General features: G+C 34.8%; 1 protein-coding gene across 1 annotated transcript; it reads right to left on the reverse strand.

The window, feature by feature from the left end:
* Window positions 1-7,112: 7,112 nt before the first annotated feature.
* Window positions 7,113-22,793, reverse strand: LOC143082113 (uncharacterized). The gene is made up of 8 exons (XM_076257672.1): window positions 22,697-22,793; window positions 20,174-20,314; window positions 19,510-19,678; window positions 19,175-19,287; window positions 18,506-18,692; window positions 16,414-16,550; window positions 15,533-15,699; window positions 7,113-13,049 (listed from the first exon to the last, which is right to left on the reverse strand). The coding sequence occupies exons 2-8, from the start codon at window positions 20,308-20,310 to the stop codon at window positions 10,984-10,986; spliced, it is 2,976 nt and encodes a 991-aa protein (XP_076113787.1). The 5' UTR covers window positions 20,311-20,314; window positions 22,697-22,793; the 3' UTR covers window positions 7,113-10,983.
* Window positions 22,794-22,827: the final 34 nt, after the last annotated feature.

Below are 22,827 nucleotides of genomic sequence, written 5' to 3' on the forward strand. Positions count from 1 at the left end.
TCCCTTTGGTATCTGTTGTTTGTCTGTTGGTCTTTAGTCATGGGGTTGTCAGTTTATTTGTTGACTTGTGAGTTTGAGTGTCCCTCTGGTATCTGTTGTTTGTCTGTTGGTCTTTAGCCATGGGGTTGTCAGTTTATTTGTTGACTTGTGAGTTTGAATGTCCCTTTGGTATCTGTTGTTTGTCTGTTGGTCTTTAGCCATGGGGTTGTCAGTTTATTTGTTGACTTGTGAGTTTGAGTGTCCCTTTGGTATCTGTTGTTTGTCTGTTGGTCTATAGCCATGGGGTTGTCAGTTTATTTGTTGACTTGTGAGTTTGAGTGTCCCTTTGGTATCTGTTGTTTGTCTGTTGGTCTATAGCCATGGGGTTGTCAGTTTATTTGTTGACTTGTGAGTTTGAGTGTCCCTCTGGTATCTGTTGTTTGTCTGTTGGTCTATAGCCATGGGGTTGTCAGTTTATTTGTTGACTTGTGAGTTTGAATGTCCCTCTGGTATCTGTTGGTCTTTAGCCATGGGGTTGTCAGTTTATTTGTTGACTTGTGAGTTTGGGTGTCCCTTTGGTATCTGTTGTTTGTCTGTTGGTCTATAGCCATGGGGTTGTCAGTTTATTTGTTGACTTGTGAGTTTGAGTGTCCCTTTGGTATCTGTTGTTTGTCTGTTGGTCTTTAGCCATGGGGTTGTCAGTTTATTTGTTGACTTGTGAGTTTGAATGTCCCTCTGGTATCTGTTGTTTGTCTGTTGGTCTTTAGCCATGGGGTTGTCAGTTTATTTGTTGACTTGTGAGTTTGAGTGTCCCTTTGGTATCTGTTGTTTGTCTGTTGGTCTTTAGCCATGGGGTTGTCAGTTTATTTGTTGACTTGTGAGTTTGAATGTCCCTCTGGTATCTGTTGTTTGTCTGTTGGTCTATAGCCATGGGGTTGTCAGTTTATTTGTTGACTTGTGAGTTTGAATGTCCCTTTGGTATCTGTTGTTTGTCTGTTGGTCTTTAGCCATGGGGTTGTCAGTTTATTTGTTGACTTGTGAGTTTGAGTGTCCCTTTGGTATCTGTTGTTTGTCTGTTGGTCTTTAGCCATGGGGTTGTCAGTTTATTTGTTGACTTGTGAGTTTGAGTGTCCCTTTGGTATCTGTTGTTTGTCTGTTGGTCTTTAGCCATGGGGTTGTCAGTTTATTTGTTGACTTGTGAGTTTGAATGTCCCTCTGGTATCTGTTGTTTGTCTGTTGGTCTTTAGCCATGGGGTTGTCAGTTTATTTGTTGACTTGTGAGTTTGAGTGTCCCTTTGGTATCTGTTGTTTGTCTGTTGGTCTTTAGCCATGGGGTTGTCAGTTTATTTGTTGACTTGTGAGTTTGAGTGTCCCTTTGGTATCTGTTGTTTGTCTGTTGGTCTTTAGCCATGGGGTTGTCAGTTTATTTGTTGACTTGTGAGTTTGAGTGTCCCTCTGGTATCTGTTGTTTGTCTGTTGGTCTTTAGCCATGGGGTTGTCAGTTTATTTGTTGACTTGTGAGTTTGAGTGTCCCTCTGGTATCTGTTGTTTGTCTGTTGGTCTTTAGCCATGGGGGTTGTCAGTTTATTTGTTGACTTGTGAGTTTGAGTGTCCCTCTGGTATCTGTTGTTTGTCTGTTGGTCTTTAGCCATGGGGTTGTCAGTTTATTTGTTGACTTGTGAGTTTGAATGTCCCTCTGGTATCTGTTGTTTGTCTGTTGGTCTTTAGCCATGGGGGTTGTAAGTTTATTTGTTGACTTGTGAGTTTGAGTGTCCCTTTGGTATCTGTTGTTTGTCTGTTGGTCTATAGCCATGGGGTTGTCAGTTTATTTGATGACTTGTGAGTTTGAATGTCCCTCTGGTATCTGTTGTTTGTCTGTTGGTCTTTAGCCATGGGGTTGTCAGTTTATTTGTTGACTTGTGAGTTTGAGTGTCCCTCTGGTATCTGTTGTTTGTCTGTTGGTCTTTAGCCATGGGGTTGTCAGTTTATTTGTTGACTTGTGAGTTTGAGTGTCCCTCTGGTATCTGTTGTTTGTCTGTTGGTCTTTAGCCATGGGGTTGTCAGTTTATTTGTTGACTTGTGAGTTTGAGTGTCCCTCTGGTATCTGTTGTTTGTCTGTTGGTCTTTAGCCATGGGGTTGTCAGTTTATTTGTTGACTTGTGAGTTTGAATGTCCCTCTGGTATCTGTTGTTTGTCTGTTGGTCTTTAGCCATGGGGTTGTCAGTTTATTTGTTGACTTGTGAGTTTGAGTGTCCCTCTGGTATCTGTTGTTTGTCTGTTGGTCTATAGCCATGGGGTTGGTCAGTTTATTTGTTGACTTGTGAGTTTGAGTGTCCCTTTGGTATCTGTTGTTTGTCTGTTGGTCTATAGCCATGGGGTTGGTCAGTTTATTTGTTGACTTGTGAGTTTGAGTGTCCCTCTGGTATCTGTTGTTTGTCTGTTGGTCTATAGCCATGGGGTTGTCAGTTTATTTGTTGACTTGTGAGTTTGAGTGTCCCTTTGGTATCTGTTGTTTGTCTGTTGGTCTTTAGTCATGGGGTTGTCAGTTTATTTGTTGACTTGTGAGTTTGAGTGTCCCTTTGGTATCTGTTGTTTGTCTGTTGGTCTATAGCCATGGGGTTGTCAGTTTATTTGTTGACTTGTGAGTTTGAGTGTCCCTTTGGTATCTGTTGTTTGTCTGTTGGTCAGTTTATTTGTTGACTTGTGAGTTTGAGTGTCCCTTTGGTATCTGTTGTTTGTCTGTTGGTCTTTAGCCATGGGGTTGTCAGTTTATTTGTTGACTTGTGAGTTTGAGTGTCCCTCTGGTATCTATTGTTTGTCTGTTGGTCTTTAGCCATGGGGGTTGTCAGTTTATTTGTTGACTTGTGAGTTTGAATGTCCCTTTGGTATCTGTTGTTTGTCTGTTGGTCTTTAGCCATGGGGTTGTCAGTTTATTTGTTGACTTGTGAGTTTGAGTGTCCCTCTGGTATCTGTTGTTTGTCTGTTGGTCTTTAGCCATGGGGTTGTCAGTTTATTTGTTGACTTGTGAGTTTGAGTGTCCCTCTGGTATCTGTTGTTTGTCTGTTGGTCTTTAGCCATGGGGTTGTCAGTTTATTTGTTGACTTGTGAGTTTGAATGTCCCTTTGGTATCTGTTGTTTGTCTGTTGGTCTTTAGCCATGGGGTTGTCAGTTTATTTGTTGACTTGTGAGTTTGAGTGTCCCTCTGGTATCTGTTGTTTGTCTGTTGGTCTATAGCCATGGGGTTGTCAGTTTATTTGTTGACTTGTGAGTTTGAGTGTCCCTTTGGTATCTGTTGTTTGTCTGTTGGTCTATAGCCATGGGGTTGTCAGTTTATTTGTTGACTTGTGAGTTTGAGTGTCCCTCTGGTATCTGTTGTTTGTCTGTTGGTCTTTAGTCATGGGGTTGGTCAGTTTATTTGTTGACTTGTGAGTTTGAGTGTCCCTCTGGTATCTGTTGTTTGTCTGTTGGTCTATAGCCATGGGGTTGTCAGTTTATTTGTTGACTTGTGAGTTTGAGTGTCCCTTTGGTATCTGTTGTTTGTCTGTTGGTCTATAGCCATGGGGTTGGTCAGTTTATTTGTTGACTTGTGAGTTTGAGTGTCCCTCTGGTATCTGTTGTTTGTCTGTTGGTCTTTAGCCATGGGGTTGTCAGTTTATTTGTTGACTTGTGAGTTTGAATGTCCCTTTGGTATCTGTTGTTTGTCTGTTGGTCAGTTTATTTGTTGACTTGTGAGTTTGAGTGTCCCTTTGGTATCTGTTGTTTGTCTGTTGGTCTATAGCCATTGGGGTTGTCAGTTTATTTGTTGACTTGTGAGTTTGAGTGTCCCTTTGGTATCTGTTGTTTGTCTGTTGGTCTTTAGCCATGGGGTTGTCAGTTTATTTGTTGACTTGTGAGTTTGAGTGTCCCTTTGGTATCTGTTGTTTGTCTGTTGGTCAGTTTATTTGTTGACTTGTGAGTTTGAGTGTCCCTTTGGTATCTGTTGTTTGTCTGTTGGTCTTTAGCCATGGGGTTGTCAGTTTATTTGTTGACTTGTGAGTTTGAGTGTCCCTTTGGTATCTGTTGTTTGTCTGTTGGTCTTTAGCCATGGGGTTGTCAGTTTATTTGTTGACTTGTGAGTTTGAGTGTCCCTTTGGTATCTGTTGTTTGTCTGTTGGTCTATAGCCATGGGGTTGTCAGTTTATTTGTTGACTTGTGAGTTTGAGTGTCCCTTTGGTATCTGTTGTTTGTCTGTTGGTCAGTTTATTTGTTGACTTGTGAGTTTGAATGTCCCTCTGGTATCTGTTGTTTGTCTGTTGGTCAGTTTATTTGTTGACTTGTGAGTTTGAATGTCCCTCTGGTATCTGTTGTTTGTCTGTTGGTCTATAGCCATGGGGTTGTCAGTTTATTTGTTGACTTGTGAGTTTGAGTGTCCCTCTGGTATCTGTTGTTTGTCTGTTGGTCTATAGCCATGGGGTTGTCAGTTTATTTGTTGACTTGTGAGTTTGAGTGTCCCTCTGGTATCTGTTGTTTGTCTGTTGGTCTTTAGCCATGGGGTTGTCAGTTTATTTGTTGACTTGTGAGTTTGAGTGTCCCTTTGGTATCTGTTGTTTGTCTGTTGGTCTTTAGCCATGGGGTTGTCAGTTTATTTGTTGACTTGTGAGTTTGAGTGTCCCTCTGGTATCTGTTGTTTGTCTGTTGGTCTTTAGCCATGGGGTTGTCAGTTTATTTGTTGACTTGTGAGTTTGAATGTCCCTTTGGTATCTGTTGTTTGTCTGTTGGTCTATAGCCATGGGGTTGTCAGTTTATTTGTTGACTTGTGAGTTTGAGTGTCCCTCTGGTATCTGTTGTTTGTCTGTTGGTCTATAGCCATGGGGTTGTCAGTTTATTTGTTGACTTGTGAGTTTGAGTGTCCCTCTGGTATCTGTTGTTTGTCTGTTGGTCTTTAGTCATGGGGTTGGTCAGTTTATTTGTTGACTTGTGAGTTTGAGTGTCCCTTTGGTATCTGTTGTTTGTCTGTTGGTCTTTAGCCATGGGGTTGTCAGTTTATTTGTTGACTTGTGAGTTTGAGTGTCCCTTTGGTATCTGTTGTTTGTCTGTTGGTCTATAGCCATGGGGTTGTCAGTTTATTTGTTGACTTGTGAGTTTGAGTGTCCCTCTGGTATCTGTTGTTTGTCTGTTGGTCTATAGCCATGGGGTTGTCAGTTTATTTGTTGACTTGTGAGTTTGAGTGTCCCTCTGGTATCTGTTGTTTGTCTGTTGGTCTTTAGCCATGGGGTTGTCAGTTTATTTGTTGACTTGTGAGTTTGAATGTCCCTTTGGTATCTGTTGTTTGTCTGTTGGTCTATAGCCATGGGGTTGTCAGTTTATTTGTTGACTTGTGAGTTTGAGTGTCCCTCTGGTATCTGTTGTTTGTCTGTTGGTCTATAGCCATGGGGTTGTCAGTTTATTTGTTGACTTGTGAGTTTGAGTGTCCCTCTGGTATCTGTTGTTTGTCTGTTGGTCTATAGCCATGGGGTTGTCAGTTTATTTGTTGACTTGTGAGTTTGAGTGTCCCTTTGGTATCTGTTGTTTGTCTGTTGGTCTATAGCCATGGGGTTGTCAGTTTATTTGTTGACTTGTGAGTTTGAATGTCCCTCTGGTATCTGTTGTTTGTCTGTTGGTCTATAGCCATGGGGTTGTCAGTTTATTTGTTGACTTGTGAGTTTGAATGTCCCTCTGGTATCTATTGTTTGTCTGTTGGTCTTTAGCCATGGGGTTGTCAGTTTATTTGTTGACTTGTGAGTTTGAGTGTCCCTCTGGTATCTGTTGTTTGTCTGTTGGTCTATAGCCATGGGGTTGTCAGTTTATTTGTTGACTTGTGAGTTTGAGTGTCCCTCTGGTATCTGTTGTTTGTCTGTTGGTCTTTAGTCATGGGGTTGTCAGTTTATTTGTTGACTTGTGAGTTTGAGTGTCCCTTTGGTATCTGTTGTTTGTCTGTTGGTCTATAGCCATGGGGTTGGTCAGTTTATTTGTTGACTTGTGAGTTTGAGTGTCCCTCTGGTATCTGTTGTTTGTCTGTTGGTCTATAGCCATGGGGTTGTCAGTTTATTTGTTGACTTGTGAGTTTGAATGTCCCTTTGGTATCTGTTGTTTGTCTGTTGGTCTTTAGCCATGGGGTTGTCAGTTTATTTGTTGACTTGTGAGTTTGAATGTCCCTTTGGTATCTGTTGTTTGTCTGTTGGTCTTTAGCCATGGGGTTGTCAGTTTATTTGTTGACTTGTGAGTTTGAGTGTCCCTCTGGTATCTGTTGTTTGTCTGTTGGTCTTTAGCCATGGGGTTGTCAGTTTATTTGTTGACTTGTGAGTTTGAATGTCCCTCTGGTATCTGTTGGTCTATAGCCATGGGGTTGTCAGTTTATTTGTTGACTTGTGAGTTTGAGTGTCCCTCTGGTATCTGTTGTTTGTCTGTTGGTCTATAGCCATGGGTTTGTCAGTTTATTTGTTGACTTGTGAGTTTGAATGTCCCTTTGGTATCTGTTGTTTGTCTGTTGGTCAGTTTATTTGTTGACTTGTGAGTTTGAGTGTCCCTTTGGTATCTGTTGTTTGTCTGTTGGTCTTTAGCCATGGGGTTGTCAGTTTATTTGTTGACTTGTGAGTTTGAGTGTCCCTCTGGTATCTGTTGTTTGTCTGTTGGTCTTTAGCCATGGGGTTGTCAGTTTATTTGTTGACTTGTGAGTTTGAATGTCCCTCTGGTATCTGTTGTTTGTCTGTTGGTCTATAGCCATGGGGTTGTCAGTTTATTTGTTGACTTGTGAGTTTGAGTGTCCCTCTGGTATCTGTTGTTTGTCTGTTGGTCTTTAGCCATGGGGTTGTCAGTTTATTTGTTGACTTGTGAGTTTGAATGTCCCTCTGGTATCTGTTGTTTGTCTGTTGGTCTTTAGCCATGGGGTTGTCAGTTTATTTGTTGACTTGTGAGTTTAAATAACCCTTTGGTATCTGTTGTTTGTCTGTTGGTCAGTTTATTTGTTGACCTGTGAGTTTGAATGTCTCTTTGGAATCTGTTGATTTTCTTTAATGATCCCATAAAACTGATTCTTTCTCTTTGTCTAGTGTATTTCATTCAATAATGTTATATTTCTATCAAGTAATAATTTGTACAATATATATAAGACAAGATTGAGATTTCACATGATTTAATAAAACATACAAGAGTGTTAACACATCACACTACACATTTTAACAATAATACGTTAGGCTGCCCTCTTATTCATCTAATTCAAGGGACATAAAACATTAGACTGCCCTACAACTCTCATTCATCTAATCCAAGGGACATAAAACATTAGGCTGCCCTAAACATACAACTCTCTCTCTCATCTAATTCAAGGGACATAATCAATGTCAAAACTTTTAATAAGAAGAGGCCTCAAATGGCCATTATAATATAAACTACTACCTTTACCAAATGTAACAAAAGAATTGTCGTAATCTAGACATTTTTTCCAGAATAGACAATTTTGGGTGGGGCTAGTTGAGCCCAAAAAGATTTTTTTTTTACTAATTTCGACTTCACATAAATAAAGGATCTTCTTGGATTATATGAATTTCATATAAAATAACTCCATTTAAAGAGGATAAACAAAATTTTACTTTAAAAAAATTTAATAAAAGTTCCACATTTGAGCTACACAAATGTAAATATAGAGTCTTACACTGCAACAAGTGTATTACGATATTTCTCCACTCGAGACAGTTAAATAATAAAATTTAACTGTCGAGAGTGGAGAAATATCGTAATACACAAGTTATAGTGTCGGAATCTGTTTCTCTAATGCTTTTTATCGTTCTTTTTCAAAGATTTTCAGAAAATTGTGTTCTTTATATGCGACGTCATCAGACAAGGTCGCCTTTTTTCATGACGTCACAATAGGAAAATTGAGAAGAAAACAAAACATTTTGACGTCATAATCAAATTTCGACTAATCATTTGCCGAGAACAGATTTTTCACTAGTGAGGAGAAATATTTTTCTCACACCGGTCAGGAAATGTGAAAATAGCACAAAAATTAGAGAACATATAATCTATAAATTACCACACTCACTCACTCAATAAATACATGATTATAATGTGATGGTTCTCTCAGAAATCTTAATTCATTTTCGTAGGTACTTTAGAAATGGTCAATTGTAGTTTAGCTTATCAATAAAAAATGTATAAATATCTCTACTGTTGAACTGAACATATATATTTAACTTTCATTTACTTAAAATTACTTGTTAACAGTGTTTAAATACCAAAATAATTTGACATTAGAATTCTTCATCACTGAGGAAGACTATAAAATATTAATAATTTGTCTGCAGTAAGATGTTTAAACAGGAAATATATATAACCGTAATATTGTGCATAATTTAACTATTTTCTTAACTTAGGGGAGATAACTGATACTTTATTTCTTATTACCTCCCTTTAACAAATTTCATAATCTTGATCTTATTTGACCATCAAAAAGTAAACAAATATTACTACAAGATAATTCGTTACCACATAAAACAGCCATTTCACAGAAATAAATATTTTCATAACAATGTTTTTTTTTATTACCATAAAACATGGTGAAAATATTGATCAATTTCATTGTCAATTATTACCACGCCAAATTTATAAAATTTGTTGTATTGGACATTTGAAAAAAGTGAGTATGTTTCATGAGTCCTGTCGGTCATCGTTTAACAAGTTAAACATAAGTGTATACTAATCAAATTCAGATTGCCCTTCTCTATAAATAAACACAGAAAAAACAAAAATCTACAAACAGATGTTAAAATATTAATATTTACATTGGTCATGCTTAAAAATCTATAAAATTACCACAAAGTAAACAATTTACAATATCTTCAACAAATAATTACGACTACGAAAAAAAAAAAGGATGGTGTGGGGGTTCCTACTACTCAAAAAAGGTTTGTGTTAAAACAGTGAGTAACCTAGACACAAAGAATTAAGACAGATTACAAAATAAACTTTATATATCCCGTTAGTGGCTTCCATCATAAAATAAATTAAAAAAATCTTAAAAAATACCCAGAGTAAAAAAGAATGAATTGGTCCTTTAATTTTTGATACCATGGTTACTGATGGTGAAAGGTGACAACAATGTATCATGACTACCAAACAATGACAAAACCAAATGATTTGTTTTTTGTAAAAAAAAATATATATACAAGTAAAAAAAAATGAGAGATGATAATTTCATATACTGGATGTTAGTGAATCAACAAAATATTCAATCGTTTTACAAATTGCACTATGTCCCAGTATATAAATAAGAATTAATTGATAATTTTTCTTTTATTAATGATCCAGTCAAAGAAAAAAAAAACTTCTGCTAAATTGCCTGATTTTATTTTGATGAAGTAGGCTAGATGAGGCATGGCTTACATGGAGTTTGTTTTGATGAAAGATCTTGCAATAAAATTCAATGGATTCAGTTTTTTTTGTGTGAAAAGATGTTCAGTTTCAGGAGATGAGTGTCTGAGTGATTGACACTGACTGTCAAAAATCACCAATGTGATATTTTTTAACTGAAACACCTTAGATTTGCCTTATTGTCATATATAGATATCCTCACTCAATTTATCCCTACAGAAGCATTTCTGAAGTCCTTTTAAGAATTACAAATAAAACCAATAAATCTATAACTTTCTACATCAAACCAACTATATTTCAAAACCTAAATCCTGCATTGTTTGACTAAAATATCTATCATGACTATAAAGGTTCCATAGGAAAGGTACCATTTATATTGATCATTGAAGTCCAATGTCTAACCTCACAAGTTTCAAAACCATATTATCAATCACAAACTGAAACTCATTTAAAACAAATTCCAAAAGTTAAGAATCACTTCATGTTTTCAAAGGTTATGAACTTGACCAATAAGGTAAGCAAACAGTTGAAACACTAGTAGTTCTAAAAAGTAATGGCCTTGTCCAATAGTCAACAAAAATTTTACTTTCTACATAGTCTAACAGTCAACACCTATTTCAAGAGATAAACTTATACCACTCTATTTAACATATTCAGGGAAACAGTAAACAACAAAAATTGATGAATATTTCATTTATCTGAACAACAAATAAACTTCTATCATTACAATACTTGGTAAACAAAAGTTTTGACGACCAATCAAAAAGATATCTAACTGAATTAATTTCTAGTTTCATATCGTTTTAAAATCCAAAGGCTTAGAGATGGGGTGAAGATCTATAGATTTATTTTAGCAGCAATGTTCAACCTATTTATTGCATCAAAACATCAACTTTGTACAGGAAAGAGCAGTTACTTCAAATGTTATTTGCTTTTCAAAAAGATCAATTTATTTTTTATACAACAATGAGTATTTTGAGTATTTCCTACAAGAAAATAAGTTATACAAATGAATCAAGTGTAGCCCTAATCATGACTAAACCTGACAGGTCTTCATGCAGATTGAAAGGTTCACTCTCATCTAAAAGACAAAAGTTAAGTTTCAACTAAAGAATCTATACTTTGATTTGATCTTGAATTTGTCATATCATGCTTCTTCCTACAGTCCAAGCTGGTTATAGAAATTTTTGCTAGAATCTAAGGGACTACATGTCATTGTCAATGTAAACGCCAAAGACGTCATAGGCAAAAATAATGACAAACAGATTATCAACGGTCTTTTTTAAACTCAAGAATGTTTCACAACCACATCTCATTCTTTGACAAATTAAGAAGTACCAAGTCAAACATTTCGGTCTATCAAAAATAATCAAATACTCCAAGTTAATTTGTACCATAATTAATGTTGAAATTTTGAAACATAAATAAATAAACTTGGTTTAAAAAACACGACTGAAAGATTGTTCAATTGCTGGTCACTGAGTGGGATTAAAATAAAAGAAGGACATCAGTTTAATTCCTTGTTACCCACTTAAAAATACAGTAAACCTAATGTTACATAGAGACATAATAAATACTGATATACTGAGAGGATACCTGACTAACATATATATCTCTTTATTCTGGTGATGTCTGAATCTGACTAAAATCGTTAGGCTGTGGTATAGAAATACTGAACGAAGTGTCTCCTAACTTGAGACGAAGTTTTTTAGGAAATGAATGATTGTTAGATAGTGGATAAAAAGTGCTAGGAGCTATTGGTGATTTAGATGAATGTGTTGGTGAATGAGCTGAGTTTACTGGTGACCGTGGTGATGTTTTCCCAGAACTTCTCCGCCTTCGTCTGTGACAGTGTTGTTTTAACATGTGATTTTCTAGCTGTATTTGAGATTCTAATTCATCTTCTATTCGTTTTGCCGTGGACAGACTCTCCTCCATTGTTTCCAAAATAGGATCTCGTCTCATTTTGATTGTCAACTTTGGAATCTTTTTATCAGGAGATGTTTCCGGGGATGACATGATTGAATAAGATAATTTTCTTTTCTTTTCTCTATTCTTACTTTTGTTTAATAATCTAAGGCACTGATCAGAATAAGATTTGTCAAATTTTTTATCACTTTGTGGATGACTCCCTAGTTTTCTCGGTGGAGTCACATTTTTTATAATGGACTCAAAACTTTCAAACATATTATCCACTGGCTCTTGGTCAGATGTTTCATCATTGTCCTCATCATCCGTTTTATGATGTATTTGTGATTTTAATCTGTTTGCTAAGGAATCTTCTTGCTGTTCATCTGAAAAACTACAAACATCTATAAAGCTTTCTTCTAATGTTGTTAAACCTTCATCATTCTCTGTTTTCACTTCATGTTTCAATTTATCTGACAAGTCTTTTGCTGCCTCTGGCTTTTCACATAGTGAACTTTCTGTATCTCGTTTCCTGTGAAGTCTAGGGCTCTGACGAACAGGTGCTTTCTTAGAAATATCACCTTGTATATTTTTGAGTCCTTTGTTCTTATGATTTTGTCCCTGAAGTGATTCTGTATTACTATGACAGTGAGGTGTTTCTATATGACCTTGACCTATGAATGAGTCTGTATGACCTGAACTTTGACCCTGAAATGAGTGTGTATCACAGTGAAGCTCGAATGTCCCTGATATTGATATGTCTAATTGTTCTGATTGTTGTTTTGATTCTTCATCATCGTCCTCCATTTCTGAATTATTTACATCTTGTTTTTTTGTCTCCGTTTTAGATATTAGCTTTGGACTAGTCTTTACCTCTTGCTTTTCTTCACAAGGTTCAGTTTTAGGTATAAGCTTAGGACTAATTCTAAATTCTGGCTTTTCCTCACAAGATTCAGTTTTAGGTTCTAGTTTTGGACTAAATTTTATCTTTGACTTTTCTTCACACGGCTCAGTTTTAGGTATAAGCCTTGGACTATTTCTACACTGTGGCTTATCTTCACAAGGTTCAGTTTTAATTCGAGAAACTAGATCTTTATCTATGCTAACTGACCCACGACTTTTGAACCTAGGACTGCATCTTTGATTGTTAATAGGGGAATGTTTTAGACCTGCATCCCTGTCCATTATTGAATTGGTCCTTAAATCAGTTTTCCTAGATCTAGTCCTACATATAGTTGGTGATGAATTCATATTTATATCAACATTTGAACAACTGTCAACATTTGTTTCCTCGTTCTGAGTAAGTGTTTTAGTTTCTTCCTGTTCAACAGTATCCTCACAGATCCTACAGGCCTGTTCTACTATTGAGTCTAATTCTTCATGATCAAACTCAGGGTGATCAAGTTCCTCAAAACAGAAACTCATTCTTTTATTTGGAGATTTAATTTTTGCTGCTACTTTAGGAATCTCCTCTTCACATTGCTGACTTGTATGTTTTGATCCAGACATTCGTCCATTTTTTAGAAAACACCCATTTTTGTCTCTCTGTGGTAACTTTTTAGACTGTGCCATTTTTAAATTAATGTCATTTAAAACAGTCTTTGATGCTTTAATTGGTAATTTCCTAGTTGAAGGAACCCTTGGTTCTGGGAGTTTTAATCCCTGAGACAGTAACAGTTCAGCATCATAGCGAGTTATGCCCCTTCTTTTCAATTCTCCAGCCTTCAATAGTTCAGCATTTTTCTTCAGATTACCGTCTCTGATATTCCAGTTTTCTGAAAAAGTATATTCTTGTTTATTCATATGAAACTAGATCATTCCATGTTTTGTATATAACAACAATAAATAAATTATTAACCTTTGAAAAATGCCAATCAGACTATTGTATATACACAGATTTTTCCACTGCAATACCACTTGAGAAACTTAAAATTCTAAACTTTCAGAACATGAGGCTTGCAGAGTTTTTTAAAAATTAAGTACTGAGTGGAGAAATATCATATTGCACGAAATTTGATGGTTGAATCTTTTCCTTCAATGACATTTTGGAGATATGCAGTCAAAGATGTGTTCTGTTAAAGACTTCTGTGTGCATCAATGGTAAAATACATGTGGGTAACTGTGCTGCAAGGTCATTTAAACATCAGATAAGCTTTTGAATTTCACAGTCACTGACAGTATTTCATCAATTTATGATATTGATAAAATATTTATGAATTATTTTTTTATGATTAAATATATATATTTACATTATTGAAATTGTATTCATCTACTATTATACGACCTAGGTGATCTGACAAAACATTTCCAAGAAAACCCATCTACTGTCAAAATAATGGTGTGACTGTTAATCTCCATTGCTGATGAATTAACTTTCCACAAGGGACCAAATAATGTCCTACATCAGAGAGCGATGACTATGAGTTAGATTTTGTAATATTTCAATGTTGCTGCACATGTTTTGAGAATAAATGTATTTATTAACTATCGATAGCACATGGGTTTGTTGTTATATTGGGAACAAGTGCAGTGAAGTTTTCCCCCACCCCCTCCCCCTGTGTACATGTTTTGTATAAGCTTAACATATTGTAAATGCATTATGCTTTTTCTGCAGATGTAATTTTACAAAAGAACATTATGAAATTATGGTTTTGTGATATGAAAGATTCTATTTCATTATTTCTCATTGTAGATATGTTTGTAAGACTTGTATGCTGCAGCAGTCTTAGTGTGCTGGCAAAGTGATTTGAGGACATTTATTTGATAATAAAACTTTGCTGTACTCGTCTAGGCGAGCTGTTTCCCATAGATATGTGTTTGAGTTTTTGTTAATAAATACTTTATTTGCGTTTGAGGGCACGAATAAGAAAACTAGATATCATTGAGATGGGAGCCATCTCTGTGGGCCCCGCTGTCAATAACGTGGGGTAAATAAGTTGTATGGATAATCTGATATGAAGCATTATTTGAAGTTATTACATAGTCTCATGTGTGATTTTGATCTAAGATTTTAAGTTAAAACTGATAAATATTCTCATCTTACTTTCATAGTATAATAGTGATATGACTGCATGATGTGAACTCATTGTTTACTACTCTAAGGTGACTTCTGGATATATGGATTGATGTTTGAACAATATGTTTAAAGGTGCTGCCCAATTGATATTTGTCACATATTTTTAGAATTATGCCTTCAATATATTATGACCCACCAAGTATAAAGTATGAAATATTAATGGTTCTCGAGAGGTAGAGCGGACACAATTTGTTAAGAACAACGAACGGATGGACAGACCGACAGACTGATCTTAGACCTAGGATGCATACATTATGACACATTCTCTTGTGTTGGTTAATATATATGTTAAGTTGAAAATGTTTGTCAGGTATAAAGTATGAAATAATAACAGCTGTCCTCTAAAAATATAATGTGGATCAAATTTGTTAGCGATGGACAGACCAACAGACAGACAGACCTTTGACCTAGGAAGTGGTACATACATCATGACACACCCTCTGGTGTTGGTTAAAATGGATGTCAAGTATAATATTTGAAATCATAACGGTTCACAAGATATAGAGCGGACACAATCTTCACCACAGGACACAGGGTTGTCAACTGAAACCAAAGTTTTTTTGACGTTGACCTTTGACCTAGGAAGTTGTACATACATCATGACACGCCCTCTGGTGGTGGTTAAAATGTATGACAAGTATATACTTTGAAATCATAACGATTATCTAGATATGGAGCGGACACGATCTTCACCACAGGGCACAGGATTGTCAACTCGAAACCAAAGTTTTTGACCTTGACCTTTGACCTAGGAAGTTGTACATACATCATGACACACCCTCTGGTGGTTGTTAAAATGGATGTCAAGTATAAACTTTGAAATCATAATGGTTATCTAGATATGGAGCGGACACGATCTTCACCACAGGACACGGGGTTGTCAACTGAAACCAAAGTTTTTGACCTTGACCTTTGACCTAGGAAGTTGTACATACAACATGACACACCCTCTGGTGTTGGTTAATAATCATGTTAAGTATTAAGTATGAAATCATAACGGTTCTCTAGATATGGAGCGGACACGAAAGTGTTACGGACGGACGGACGGACAGACTGATCACTATAGGGCGACCCGCCGTCGGCGGGGCCCTAATAATTGGCTTCAAGTATTTGTTTAAATTTCAATCAGAGATGAATGTGCCATGTGATCTCCATTCACAAAATCGATTCTATAAACATTACCATTGCCATACAGAGCAGCTCCCGTCATCTGTGCACTTGGTCTTTCCCGCTCCAGAGGGTCTGATTTCAGTCTGGTAAGTCTGTCGTCTGTGTCCCGGAGTCTATAACCCTTGACATGTTGTGGACTTTTTATTCCATCTTTAGGCTTAAAGGCTCCTTGCTTTCTCCTGTGTCATAGAAAGAATAAATTTTACTTAATGCAGAAAGACTAGATTTCATTTAATACAGTTTTTAAACTATCTTTCTTTAAAAACATTTTTTTAATTATAATTTTCTGTTTCTGGATCAAATATATAATGAGACAAAGATTAATGTACCAATAAATGGAACCACTTCTTTCACTGTGAAGAAGGCTTTAACTTTACTACTAGGAGTACTTTCACACTTGTATCTTCTTAACTTTACTACTAGGAGTACTTTCACACTTGTATCTTCATTGTGTAATTAGGATATTGAAAAAAGCCATATATTGTATAGAAGAAAATGCTTGTCAATAAAATGTATTTTTTTTTGTGTGTAAACATTGATTACTCACAATTTATTTTTGAAACATTGCTACAATGCATGAATCTAATATTTCAAGATAGGTTATTACATGTTTAAAAAATTTGAAACATTTCTATTTAATAAAGTTAAAAAAACAGGCCTATTTTTTTGAATAAGAAAGTAATATATTTTGTTCTGTACAACCTGATAGCCCTGGTGTTTGACACCACATATGACGATCTTTACACTAGAATGTCATTTTCATTCATTTCAGCTGATAGATCCATTAAGAACATATTTTTGTAGTTTTACAAAACTGAAGGATTCTGCCAAATCATATTTAATACCAAATCTTTAACTACGAGTGTAAATAATATTAGTTTCATTTAACAAACCTTTCACAAGTTTCACATTCACAGAAGCAATTGCTTTCTCCAAAGAAACTTTCTCCATAATGACATGTAATTTCTTCCCCAGGCTCAATGTCTCTTAGCACTCTAACGCAGGCTGTATCTCTGCCAGTGGACACAAACTACAAATAAACAAATAAATTATAGTATATAGTTATAATCAGATATAATAAAGGAATTTGTGAAAATAAAATTCTTGTACATCTAAACCAGGGGTGTGGGAATATTTGTTGTGGGCACTTGTCCCTGGGCAAGTAAAACTGTAAATTTTACTTGTCCGAAAAAAAAGTTACTTGCCCTGATTGTCCCAATAGATATTGAAGTATTTCATTGTTAGCTAATATATGATTCTAAGCACTTTTTTGCATCACAAACAAATGAAACTCATTTGTTTAATTGCGTAAAAATTTAGGAAACTTAGGAAATGGGTTAACATCAATGGGACAGAAACCTAACAGCAAACCAACCAATCAGATAACATGTAGAGGACGATTTTGCATCAGTTTTTGTATACAAATTGTAGCCATTAGGTACAAATACTAAATTAAGAGGACAGTGAGTGAAGCAATGGAAACTAAATAATAGATTAACTATTGATTTTTGATGTTTCTCTTAACTGACACACTTGGGTTTTTTTTCTTCTTGATAATTGTCATGATGGGCAATTCAATTGTCCCTTCTATTAACCACTTTGACATCAAATAATGTTGACCTTTCTTCTATAGATGAGACAAAAAATAATTTATTTTCCGAATTTCCATACAAGATGTCTGAAATTCTCGCTTCAGTATCTTTTTAAAGTTTTTAAAAATAATTCGTGTCCATCTCCATTTGCGTTTTAGGTTTTCTACTCGACTCATAACTCTTTTTGTCTAGTGCTTGACCGGTGTTTAATTAAATATTTATCAATCTGAATCTCGATACAAAATCTAAAGAAATGGTACTTCCGGTGAATAATGGATAAAACCTTATCGACGATCCCGGGTCAACAGACAATGCCAATACAATGTTACGCGACTCGGGTTCGCATACTTATTTTTTTTATCTATTTTCGTAATCGATCTAATTCCGGTATTATATAATATTTATCATCATGAACATTAATGTTTTTCCTCGCTGACCATTGGTTTCTTTTACATCAATTAAAACATCTTTATACGTTTTGGAATTAATTCTATATTTTTGTTGGATTTGAACATTGTCTTGTATATTTTTTTACTTGTCCACGGGCAACCGAGACAAAAATAATTACTTGTCTGGTTGTTCAAATGTACGAGTCGGGCGATTTGGGCATAGCATTTCCACACCCCTGTCTAAACTAATTTATACTGTAACTAGTTGTGTTTATTTCATAAATATAGTAACACAGTGTTACAATTTAGATAGCTCTGAATTTATTAATTTTAAGTTGCAGTATAAAAACAATATTAGGTTTTTTTTTGTACTCTGTGCAAAACCGGGGAAGGGCTCGGTAGAACCTGGCCTTTCTCCAGTTTCTCAGCCTCATACAAAAAAGTTGATATTTTTCTGACATTGACCTATTGTACATGTATATATGTATAGTATAGTAGAATAGTCTATTATTATAAATCAGGCAGTTAGTTTACTCGTTTGAATTGTTTTACATTAGTCATTTCAGGCCTTTTATAGCTGATTATGTGAAATGGGCTTTGCTCATTGTTGAAGGCTGTACTGTGACCTATAGTTATTAACCGCCATGCCATTTTAATTTTGGTCTCTTCTGGAGACTTGATTCATTGGCAATCATACCACATTTTCTTACTGTTATATTACTGGATCTTGGTCCAAGTGACAATAGTGAAGGATAAAGGTTGAGGCAGCATATCATTCATATACTGCCCAATGAATAACAAAAGTGGCAGTTTATTATCCTAGGGCCTTTTATAGCTAACTAAATGGTATGGTTCATTGTTAAGGACTGTACAGTTACCTATATTTGTTAACTTTGACATCCTTTGGTTTTTAAAGGATAGTAGTTTTACAATGTTTTATAGGCAAACATACTATATATGCTTATTCTAATATTGACAACACTAACAACACCGAACTAACATACCCTGCAGTTTGATCGACAATCATGATTGACAAAGCTGGCAGGACCTAACCAGAGCTGGCTACAGTTTTTCCGTGTGGAGTACATTACACTGAAGTCATTTAGTCCTGGTTTCAGTAGCTGGTCCTCTTCTTCTGCATCCAGTTCAGCAATACAGCCAACTAAATACTCTATTTTATCATTCTTTTGCCTGTATTATAGAATTGGTGATTAATACGATGTCAAACAATGTGAAAAAATGCTTGACTATGTTTTCATCAATTATACATGAGTAGAGAACTGGCATGTCACCTGGGGGATCTGCTAAGGCTGGCTAGATACAAGAGCATTGTTACAAATGTTTCAAATTAAGTTATTTTAGGGTAAAGCTGAAACAGTGACACATAAATTAAGTCTTTTCATATAATTTAGTATCCACCCTCAATGAGAGCTAACAGTGAAAATCATTCTGCTATTACAAAATGAGCATGTGTGACTCTCATGGGTAGTCAAGGTCTTTAAGTACCCAGGTATTACAAGTATGAAAAGAACAAAATTTATAATGTATTGATTTGTCTGTGGTGGTTCTGTTTTTTCTCTGCCTGGTTTGGTTCTCTTTTTTGCAGTATCATTGTCTGTTCTTTTCCTCAAACTTACAGTTTTGGATTATCTCCCTTAGATCACCTTTCTTACCAAGATTTTGTGGCACAAATTTTGGCTCCTACTTCATTTTCCATGGAGTAACGATGACATGGCAGAATTTCAAATCCAGAATCTTTGTCAAACATCCTTAAATATCGGAACAACTGTAAAAAACAAAAAAACATTTAAATACAACCAACATCAATTAATATCTAAATTGCATTTTATTTTGGAAAATTCAAATTACTACTTTTCAGGGTTTGGTATCTTACTTTTTTCTGTCAATAAATTGTTATATTAGTTAAAATTAAAAAATATTTGCAAAATTATAAGTATTTTTTTGTTTCCATTTTCAATGTTAGTATGCAGTTAATACCCTGACTTACATGATCTTTGACTATAACTTGTTGTGACTTTAGTTTGGTGACAAAGAAGGATTTGACAGGAGCTAAACCAGAGAATTCTCTGTAGGATTTTTCATAATTCTGTTTCTCCACAAATCTTTTCATTATTTCTTTACAAGATTGCTGAAGGTCTGCTTTCAATGGTCTATGTCTGAAAATTATACAAAATATATGTTAAATGTACATGATACATAATAGAACATTAAAGGTAGATAATCAGCTGTCAACTGGTTCCCGAAATTAGAAAAAGGGAGGGAACAGGAAATTTACTTTTATTAAAGATGATCACATTTCTATAAACAAAATACTCTGCCGGGACCGTTGGGAAATTAAGTTTTGGCGGACCCAAGCAGACTCAAATATTGCCGGCCATCTGGTCCTGCACAGCAACAAGTTTTGCTGGACCTGCATAAATTCTGCCCCTTAGGTCTGACGATTAGTTGCATCTCTGTAGACTGAGCCAAAACCCAAATCTTTTCGAAAAATATTTTGTCTACCATATCAGTAATAGTAACATGTCATGATGTGTATTATTCTAGGTAAAATTTCAGCTGTATGCTACTTGATAATTTTACTTCTCCAGATTCTAGAAATTTGTTTTAATATGATTCTGATAGAAATCAAACAGTAACAATGGTAACCTTACCTTGTGTTCATTTTATGTGTGGTTAAGGATAGGTAGGGATCAAGCGTCAGACTTGATGCCAAGTCGTCATTTTCACACAGTTCCTTTGAGGTCATCCCTGTGGATGGTGCATACCTCCCTCCTCCTTCCACAACCATGATGCTAAAAATAGATTTTATAAGTCAGGTTAAACACATTCCACAACCATGATGCTACTAGATTTTATAAGTCAGGTTAAACACATTCCACAACCATGATGCTAAAAATAGATTTTATAAGTTAGATTAAACACATTGTCTCATCAGTCTGTTCAACATTATAATCCTCAAACAATCTATCATGTTATTGTACATGATAATCCTGATAAAAAGGTTGGCATTTGTGTATTAATTCTGAAAAATCTCATTTCTGCCTCTATCTATGCATGAGATATATTTCTGTCTCATGACAAAAAAGTAATTCTCAAACTCTTCTTAAAATGTTAAACACATGAATGAAAATCAAGTTTGTTTTTTTATTCTCACACACATTTAGGTTGAATGTAATTGTTTTTGAAAAGGACACTTAATAAAGAAGGAAACTGAAAGTTCAATTCACTTCCTGGATTAGTTATTTGAATGTTTCTATATTTATCCTCTGACATCAAAGTTATTTTTAGACATTTATCTAGAGCTGCAATATGAAATTATATAGACAATCTTTACTGTATGACTATGAATATTCATATATATTCACTGATATACATTAACTATAACACAATGAAAGTTTGATAAAGCTGTAAAGGTTTTGGATAACAGATAAATGAGCAGTCAATTCAAATCATCTATAACTTTACTAAATGGAAAGAATGAAACAGCTGATTCAATCATTTCTAGCTTAAAACAATTAAATTACAACAAAGTCAACATCAAATAGTCATGACCCCATGCCAAGATAAATATGAACTTTTTAATCCCTTTTCATGAGTTTCATTTCAAATATTTTTTTCACTCCTGCAACTTTAAGATTTTATTTATTAACATTATGTCAAAAGAGGACAAATTGCTTTATAAATCTTCAAATAAATCTTCAAGCAAATACCTGAAATTAAGTTTTGAAGCTAGACAAAAATTTGAAAAATAAATTTATTAGACTGACAAACTTGACTACAGGTGTTGCTTACATTACAGAGTGGAGTTATCTTTCTTTAAAGCGAACTGGCACTCTCCTAAAACTTTTTTGTTTAGTAAAACCATATAATAATGTTTAATGCATGCAATGCATATGAAAAAGTAAATGTTTGTCTTTTTCTTTCTTTTATATGTAATTTATATACCCTATACATTCTATAAGCACTTTCCTAAAGAAATAAAATGTTTCTAAATTTTAGCATGTACATTCTAGGTTTTGTGTTCCAATAATGATTTTAATCATTCAAACACAAAAAAAGATTTGAGGACCAGTTACCTTCACTCAGCATTTTTTTTTGTTGAAATAACAATTGCGTACATGTAGCATGAATTGAGCATATTGAATATGCCAATATGACTTTTATGTCCAGTTTTGCAAAAAAAATAAATAAACTTTTTGTTTTATCTGATCAAAATAATGAAATTTTGAGTTTCTTGGTTTATACATTTGGGGAGTTAAACATGTTACATGTTGTCATATCTTTATACATGTTATAGCGTCCTTGACTTTAGAAAAAGGGACAGATTTATAATATAAATTTCAAAATCATTTTATTTTTGTGCTCCTTCAATACTGACTATATTTTGTTGGTCTCAACTGGCATAAATTTAGTGGCATAAGAGGGGTTTTACATGTATCTAATTTTTGGTAACCCTTTATCATGTTTATATGGTAAAATAAAATTGAACAGTTCCTGAACAAAAATATTTGAGAAAAAACTCCAATTGCTGACGATAAGACAAATACGTGTAAAATAATTAAAAAAAAATTAAATGAATTTGAAATTAATTGAAAAATGTCAAGATTTATAGTTTTCTAGCATGAACACTCTGTCTCTGATGTTCCTTCAACTTACTGAAATTAAGAAATTTTTAAAATTATGTAGTTGTAGATTGTATTTAATGGTGTTCGTCTCATGGGTTATCATGCTACTAAGAATGCCTTGTGACGTGACAATTTCCATTGAAAAACTATGCATAGACTAGTAAGTATTCATGATGTTCAAAAACTTATGATTTGGAACCATACTTCCTTAGCCTGCAATATAGTAAGAGTTACCTCCCTTGAACTATAAATTTTTTGGAAAAAGGTTAGTTAATCTTTGAAATAACTTTTGGAGTGACTGCATATGCAAATACACAACTTAAAATAGTATCTACGACTGCATGCAATATTGCATTTCAAATGTTTATATGTCAGGAATGGTTTTTGCATTGTCCAAAAACGTTTCCTGGCTGCAGGCAAAACAAAGACTATTTTCTCGTGATATAGCCATTGAATTTCCCTGAGAATACTCAGTGGGAAAGTTTTAGTGCTATATAACTGAAAAATAGTTTCCTTTGCTTATAAATTACATTATTTCTAGCTCTTTACCTGTTTTTAGTTTACAAAAGTAGTCGCTTTAGAAAAATGTACTGTTGTTCGGTCATAATCTTCATTGCGCATAATATAGTTCTGAAAACAATTCAGACAAATATATGCTATACGCGAATTTGGCATGTAAT

This window comes from Mytilus galloprovincialis, chromosome 7 (genome assembly GCF_965363235.1).
Source record: "Mytilus galloprovincialis chromosome 7, xbMytGall1.hap1.1, whole genome shotgun sequence".
In the NCBI taxonomy this organism is placed as follows: Eukaryota; Metazoa; Mollusca; class Bivalvia; order Mytilida; family Mytilidae; genus Mytilus; species Mytilus galloprovincialis.

Excerpts from the sequence above, each read along its gene's own strand:
- LOC143082113 (XM_076257672.1), bottom strand. The coding sequence starts at position 20,310 with ATGGTTGTGGAAGGAGGAGGGAGGTATGCACCATCCACAGGGATGACC. Across the intron at positions 19,679-20,173 it reads ACACATAAAATGAACACAAG|ACATAGACCATTGAAAGCAG; the intron begins GTAAGGTTACCA and ends TATAATTTTCAG. Across the intron at positions 19,288-19,509 it reads AAGTTATAGTCAAAGATCAT|TTGTTCCGATATTTAAGGAT; the intron begins GTAAGTCAGGGT and ends TGTTTTTTACAG.